At 36.3% G+C, this 7963-nt stretch overlaps 1 protein-coding gene across 1 annotated transcript; it reads right to left on the bottom strand.

The window, feature by feature from the left end:
• Positions 1–3530: 3530 nt before the first annotated feature.
• Positions 3531–4331, bottom strand: LOC135644160 (NDR1/HIN1-like protein 13). Its single transcript, XM_065161624.1, has one exon. The coding sequence runs from the start codon at positions 4329–4331 to the stop codon at positions 3531–3533; it is 801 nt and encodes a 266-aa protein (XP_065017696.1).
• Positions 4332–7963: the final 3632 nt, after the last annotated feature.

Below are 7963 nucleotides of genomic sequence, written 5' to 3'. Positions count from 1 at the left end.
TGATTTAAAAATTGTATAGGTTTTGTAGTGTGTGAATGAGAACGGAATGTTTTTTGTGTCCTCAATTTTATGTTATGGATCCCCGGATTTAATTTTGGAGGTAGATAATTTTTTTGTTTAAAATAGGTTCATACCTTAGTTAATCTTTTTCTATGAATGTTATTTTGGGATGTGACAACCGTATCTCTTGCCTTAGTGCCATGACCTTTACTATTTTGACTTCTGTCATAAGATTTGATTTTTTTTTATCCTTTTAATCTATCTTCATCTAAAAAACATGCTATGAAGTTTCGCTTGAAGATTTGTTAACTTTTTGTTCATGAATCAAAAGAAAATCCATTAATTTATCGACTAATAAGGTAGTTGTATCTTTAAATTCTTATATAACAGTAGAGAACATATTAAATTTTGGAGATATGCTGCTTAAAAATTTTTTCCACCACTGTTTGTTCTTTTAATTTTTTACCTAAAGATCTCATTTGGTCTATAATAGAAGAGATTTTGAAAAAAAAAAGATAATAAACTCATTATGAGAGTTTTGAATGTTAGGATCAAGAGCACTAAGAGGGGGGGGGGTGAATTAGTGCAGCGGAAAACTTTCGATAATTAAAACTGCATTTGTACGATAAAAACGATTTTGATAAGAAAGCCGATTTGTAAATCACTTTAACTTGTGATTAAGCGAGATGCAGTTAAAGCAAATATATAGAGGCAGTTTGCAGTTAAGATAGACAACAGAATGTAATAGCAAACTGGAATATAACGTTCGTACGATAAAAGTGATTTCGATATGAAAGCTGATTCGTAAATCACTTTAACTTATGATCAAGCGAGATGCAGTTAAAGCAAAGAGATATAAAGACAGTTTGCAGTTATGATGGAAATCAGAATGTAAGCGCAAACTGAAATATGATGTTCGTACGATAAAACTGATTTCCGCCTTAACGTCGATTCGGAAAATACTTAACTATGAAACATGTTCGTAAATGAGCAGAAGGCAGTAAGCTACTGAGGAGGATTGCAGTAAAGATAAGATGCTTAAAGTAAATGCAAACCGAGATTTAGAGTGGTTCGGTCAATCTTGACCTATATCCACTTTTAGCTTCCTCCACCGACGAGGTCACCGACGTCTACTAGAGGCCTTCCTTCAATAGGTGAAGGCCAACAACCCTTTTATAGTTTCATTCTTTTTTATTGGCTTAGGAGACAACCATTACAAACTTTTCTCTCCTCTCTTGAAAGATCAAAACTTGGAAGAAAAGAGGGAGGAGAACTTCTAGTCTTTACAACACTTTTGAGCTCTAAAAATTACAGAGTAAGATTGGATTTTCGGTGCCCTTTCATGCAGGAAAGGGTGGGGTATATATAGGCCCCAAATTTGTTTGAATTTGGAGCTCAAAAATATCTTTTCCCGAATTTCCGAGGTCCTGGTGGTACTACCTCCTGACTAGGGCAGTACAACCACCTAGTAGCTCGGAGACTGAGCCTCTGGGCGGTGCCACCGCCTGACAGGGGCAGTTACATTGCCCAGTCTCGCTCGGAGATTGAGCCCAGGCGGTGCCACCGCTTGACTGGGGTGGTTGCATCGCTTGGCAGAGCTCGGAGACCGAGCTCAGGTGGTTCCACCTCTTGTCAAGGGCAGTTGCACCGCCCAGTCTCGCTCAGAGACTGAGCCCTGGGCGGTGCCACTGCCAACCCAAGCGGTGCCACCGCTTGCCAAGAAATCTGGGTCCGAATGGGCTGATCCATTCGACCCAATTTGAGTCTATCAAGGGCCCAATTGCTCCAAGATTAAGTTAATGGGATCACCTCTCATTTCTAACTTAATCATCATGCTAACTACGATATTTCTTAAGACATTTACTACAACTTGCTCCGGTGCGTCAATCGCTTCTTCCGGTGAGCTTCCGGCGAACTTCCGTCGATCATCCGATGAACCCTCGGTGATGCTCCTGTGGACTTCCAGCAAACTCCTGGACTTGCGACGATCCACTTGGCGAGTTTCGAAGAGCTTCTTTTGGCAAGCTCTTGGACTTCTCGGATTTGTTCCCGTAGAACCTCCGACGACTGTCCAGACTTCCGTCGAACTCTCGAACTCCCAACGTGATCATAGTCTTGACTCAGGCGTAACTCTTGCTGCATGTCTTACTTTCATCGTAGTTAATCCTGTATACTTATCTCAACATATGGATTAGATAACAAATGATAATTGACTTTATAATCAAAATATGAGATTCAACATCGAACACATACGAAGCTTTGAAGTTTTTAATTTGTCTATACCTCCAAATATACTTTTTAAAATTTTTTAGACTTTTGTTGAGGTTGATGCTAATATGATTCAAGAAAATAGAGACTCATCTATCATAGCATGTATAGGGCTCTTATATTTTTTTTTTTTTGCATGTTTCATTCATTTAATCTTTTTAGTTTTCATTAATATTGGGATCTTGTAGATCATAATCAATAAAACTATTTTCAATCAAATTCTATAGTCCTTCTAAAATAAATAAAGTTCTCATTTTAACAGCTTAAAATTGATAATTATTTATTATCTTTGAAGATATGAAAAAAAATTAATTGAAATACTTATTCCAACATCTATCATCTCATTTTTCTTTTTTTTTCTCACTTTCTGTATATACTAATCTCCTCTTCTTTTTTAATCGGTATACTTTAGTTGTTGTTGCTTCGAAAATACCATATGCTTGTTTGGTTCTGCACAACTTCCAGAAGACAACAGATGAAATATATTAAGATGGAGAAGTACTTTAATCTATAATGCTTAAGACTCATCCATTAGCACCTATATAGCGACAAAAGAAAGACAATTACTTATACTTTTGAAAAATTAAACAACCACGTAGCATGCGATCTTAGGAACCTTTCCAAGAAATCATCAACTTTAGAACTATTCCAAAATGGATGAACAGTCAGTCAGTCACCGTTCCAAAATTGTTCCAAATCATCACCATTCGTTGCATGAGATATCAGAAATCATAACTCATTTGAATTAGTTTTATCACTAGTATGGTAGGTAGGTTAGGACAAAATTTTGCACGATAAGTAGTAGTTTGCCAACATTAGATGTCACAAACTTCAGTTGCATCTTAAAACAAGGTTTTCCAAGTAAAGAGTAATCGAAAAGAAGTTGCCGAGACAATTACCTAGTGGTAACATGCTGATGAATTTGATCCTTTCTTCAGAAGTTATGTAAACATGCAACCAAGAAGAAGAGTGAAAGAAATTTATTTCTGGATAGCAGAGTACACATGCAACTAATGATTTACTTTTCACACCCCCTGCGAGTTACATTACTATACAAGAAGTAGAGGAGGCATGGGATCGTCAAATGGATTCAATCATCTCTATATCACAACCTTAACACACGCATATAGACACCAGCTAAACTGGTCCAAACCTGAAGAATAAGAAAGACAAAAGGAAATGAAGGAGCAATTTGAAGAAGGGGAAAAAGCTTTGGGAAAGATTTGATTTCTTTTCAGTTCAAACTTCCATTACCACCTCCGTCATTGTTGAAGGTTGGTCTTACACTCTTGGGACAATATACGTGCCTCTTTCACTAGTCTTCTTACTCGAACATCACAGGTTACGTACATGCTCGTCGCCCCCAGTTCCACCACTCCGACCCTAGGCTTCACCGTGAACTCAGCTGCTAGCTCGAGCGGAATGACGTCCTTGGATCCCTTTAGACTCATGTCGATCACTTTCGTAAGCAACATGTTGGAGCCATGAAGAACCAGTCGAAAGGTGGTCGTGTTCTTGGGCCCTTGGACGAGCGCCGGCGTCGTTCCAGCTGCAATGTGGGCACCTTTATGGAGGACGACGGTCTTTCCACCGGCCTCGTAGGAGAACCCCATCCCCTTACTTGGATTTCGAACACGCATGGTGAAATCGCACTCCGGCTTCGGGTGAGATCCTTTGGTGGTGGTGTGCGGCGAGCTGTTCACGGAGAGGCGTTGGACCGTGAACGTGGGACTTCCAGGCCTCACGGTGACCAAGATCACGCCGGTAATCACTATGGCGAGGAGAAGGACGAGGAGGACGGCGCCGAGGATCCATTTCAAGCAGCCGAGGCACGGGCTTCGCCGCTCGTTTTTGTCCCTGTTGCGGTACTGCTCGGCCAAGTGGGCATTCTCCGGCGGCGGGACGCGGTAGATCTGGTCCTTGGGGACTTGAACGACGTAGGTTCCGATCTGGAGCGTGGTCTCCTTATCGGACTTGTTCGCTTCGGCAGGAGGAGGGTCATGGAGAGTAACGGCGGTAGATGTTGGCCGAGGCGGTGTGCAGGACAGCGCCTGCTCCGCCATGGGGGTGGGGGGGCGGGGGGGGAGCGCAGGGTGCGGTGGCAGTGAACGGAAGAGAAAAGAAGAGGAGGAGGAGGTGGTGGTGGCGGTGGTGAGGGGTTGCATGGGGAAGGTTGGAGAGGGAAAGGGTTGGAGAAACACCCGCACACGTAGCAGACAGCTCCAAGCCAGCCTTGGAGATGCTATTGTTGTCCACAGTTGACCTATTCAAGGGTCAAACTTACCAACTACCATGGACCGGCATCAACTGTCTTGAGCCCGGTTCAGGCTGCAGGACACAAACCAACGACTCCTTTTCATGCATGCTTTCCTATGTGGCCCCTCTCTTTTGATTTCTCTTCTCTATTAGCTCATTGTTGTTTATTAGGAAGAAAGGCCAACTAATTGATCATTCATACACACAGTTGTGAATTTATAACAATAGTTCATCTGATTTATTTGTTAGAAAAAAAAATGGAAAAAGTGAGACAAATGCATATATGCTTTTAACAACTGATTTACTTGTTACTTGTACTGTTATCAATTGCATCAACATGCATGGTTGTCAAAAACATTGTTTTCGAACCCATCAAGAAGTCTCTACTGGGACCATTGTGTGATCATGGATTTCTTCTTGTCTAAACTTCTTTACAATGATGACTTACCAGCTTGCGGTGTTGAGGCAGAAAGTGAAGAGAAGTAAAAATATTTTCCTTTTTCCCTGCAGATGTCCCATTGTAAAGTAAATTATTTTCCTTTTTGTTTTCCTTGGATTAAAAGAACAGTTTCCTGGTCACAGTTCCTATCTGGTGAGGAGTCCTACTATGACTCCAGCTAGGGCTATCAACTGTATGATAATTGATGGTGCTTAAATGTCTCGAAGTTTTAGGTTAAAGCTGGATCAGCTGTCAAAAACAATCTTAATTTTTTTTTTTCAAAAGGAAAAAAAGCTAAACTTTACTTGCTATATTGAAAGTAAGTACGACAATTCGTATCACGGTGAATCAAAATATCAAACATTTAAGATTGGCAAACAATGTTAGCAGTAGAAGATCTAGAATTTATAAATTTAGCAAAGATTCAACTACTATTAAGAAAATATGTCAACTTCAGATTGTATTAATGCCCATGAATGCCTAGGTTTCAAGGATCGATCTGAGTGCATTTTGATTAGTGAGTTATTAAAGAATTATTTTTTTCAAAATATTCATAAAAGATTTGTGAGTAGCTCGAAAAGATAATAAAATATCATTAAAGAATTTAGAAAAACTTGAAGGATATTTTATATTGACAACGAGTAGCAAATTTATCATCACATTCTATTTCTAAGAGAAAAGAGGGTATTTGCATTAAAAAATTCAATAGAAAAATAGTCTCACATCCTCAACTGATGAGATAATTCACCGATTAACTTTTTTTTAGCCTAAACTACTGACTCAAAATATTTAAACTTAAATTAATAATAATATAATTATTAAACTGTCATAAGTGACTTAGCTCACTTTTGATATATGACTTAGCTCACTTATGATGACTCTATGTTGTGATGTAACCTTTTGGTTGTATCATAATGATGACCTATTGGCAGAGATTTCCTACTTGAGTCTCTTGCTGTATCATAATACTAAGTCAGTTTTAATATTAATTATCACATCTTATGCTAAAAAGATAATTAACTCATCAAATTTGTTGAACATAAACCACTTATCCAAAATACTTGAACTCAATTTAACAATGGTGCATCTATCGAATCCTTGAGTTAATGTAAGTCTAAGGCCACTCTAATATAGGGTATTATAAATAGGTTGCCCTCCCTAATCCCATGTTGACTTCTAAAGTATTAGGGAGGACTCTGATTAATAAAGGTATCCAAAAACTTAGCCCATCTGAAAGCAATATGATAGCATTCCAAGACTCCAAACCTTTTCAATATCAATTTTAACTAAAACGATTAGATCTTTTTGAATCAAAAGAGGAAACTAGTATTATGTTTCAAATTTTGATGATAAAATCAATTGATAAATTTGACGAATTAATATTATGCTAAGTGATGTAGAAATTCTTTGACTATGGACCACTGAGGTGTAAATATCAAGCTAGAGAGTCGGATATTATGTTTGAAGATTATCATGTTAAAAATTAGACTTCATGCTAGAGGTTCAAGCTTCATGCCAGAGGATTGAATATCCCATCGCAAGATCTGATACTATGGTAATATCAACATGTAGAAGGATCAGGAGACTAGAGAGCCTTAGATAATTTATAAATATGGTTTGGAAAATGATCATTTTCAAATCTGGATGGTTACTTAACATAAACTTTTTTAAAAATAAAATTATTAATAAAAATATTTTTGATATCTATTTAAAATAATTTAAAATTTTTAAAACATCTATAGGTAAGGAGTATCTTTATGGCTTAAGTCTAGCCACTGGAGTGAACGTTTCTTTATAGTCTATATCTTCTTTTTGGTTGAAATATTTGACTACTAATCTAATATTATTTTGGAATCATGACAACTTATTAATATTGCTTATTCCTAAAGACTTATTTAGTACCAATTACAAGAAGATCATTAAATCTATGAATAAGCATTTAAACTTTATTTCTTTCAAATTGATTTATTTTTTCATGCATTGTCGAGAACTATGAGTCATCTTTAAAAGTATCATCAATGAGAATATAATCAAATGTACAATAATTTAATATTTTATATATATATAAATATATGATATTTATTTAATATATTAATTTATTTACAAGACACATATGTTGGTGAGGAACAAGAACAAAATTGAAATTACCCCAAGTCTAAAAGGAAAAAAATTAAAATCATAAGATTACATAAGATACTCAAATATCATGGACTTGGCTCTCTTATGACCCTAGGCTTCGAGAAAGTCGATATCTCCCATTATGATCCTTCCATAGTATGTTCTAGCTTACCTAACATCCAAAAGAATTAATGAGGGGCTATTCTGTTGGTAGTCTAGAAGCTATATAGATTTAAAATATATCAAGTCTTTAAACACAACTCTTATTTCTTTAGAAAAAAGAAGTTACTTAAAAGAATATATGATATTAGAGATAAATGATGGAAAGTTCATATTCCATAGACCTCTAAAGATAGATCGAAGATCGTTGAGCCTTATAAGAGGTGGAAAGGAGAAATTTTTCCGAAGGTGATAGAAGTAATTATATTTTTAACATAATTAATTTGATTATTTTTACTAATATTTCTCACGTTGAATATTTTTCCAAAGGTGATAGAAGAATTTACAATAAGTTTGCCAAATAATTTGATTATTGAATAAGAACTAGTCGAATTATCATTTGTTATTTGTAGTGTAAGTTGTTTGACATTTTAGAAAAATAAAATGTTTATGTAAATGCAAATATTTTTAGTTTTTATTGGATGAGAGAGAATTTACTAATAGAGAGGTTCTCGATACCGATGAGTTTATTCTTTGTCATGATGTTGTACAATTTAGACAAAAGTTTTGGCTATCATTGTTCTTGTGAAGTGGTTTTGAGGTAAACTAGTATATTTATTTGTCGTTCACAAATTTATTTTACTTTATGATGGATTGACTAATATTTTTGTTGATTTTTAATTATAGAAAGCATATTATTCATTTAGAATATAAAATTATAAT

Source organism: Musa acuminata, chromosome BXJ3-8 (genome assembly GCF_036884655.1).
Source record: "Musa acuminata AAA Group cultivar baxijiao chromosome BXJ3-8, Cavendish_Baxijiao_AAA, whole genome shotgun sequence".
In the NCBI taxonomy this organism is placed as follows: domain Eukaryota; kingdom Viridiplantae; phylum Streptophyta; class Magnoliopsida; order Zingiberales; family Musaceae; genus Musa; species Musa acuminata.
Note: the sequence above shows the minus strand (reverse complement) of the source record. Positions and strands in the feature narration are given on the sequence as shown.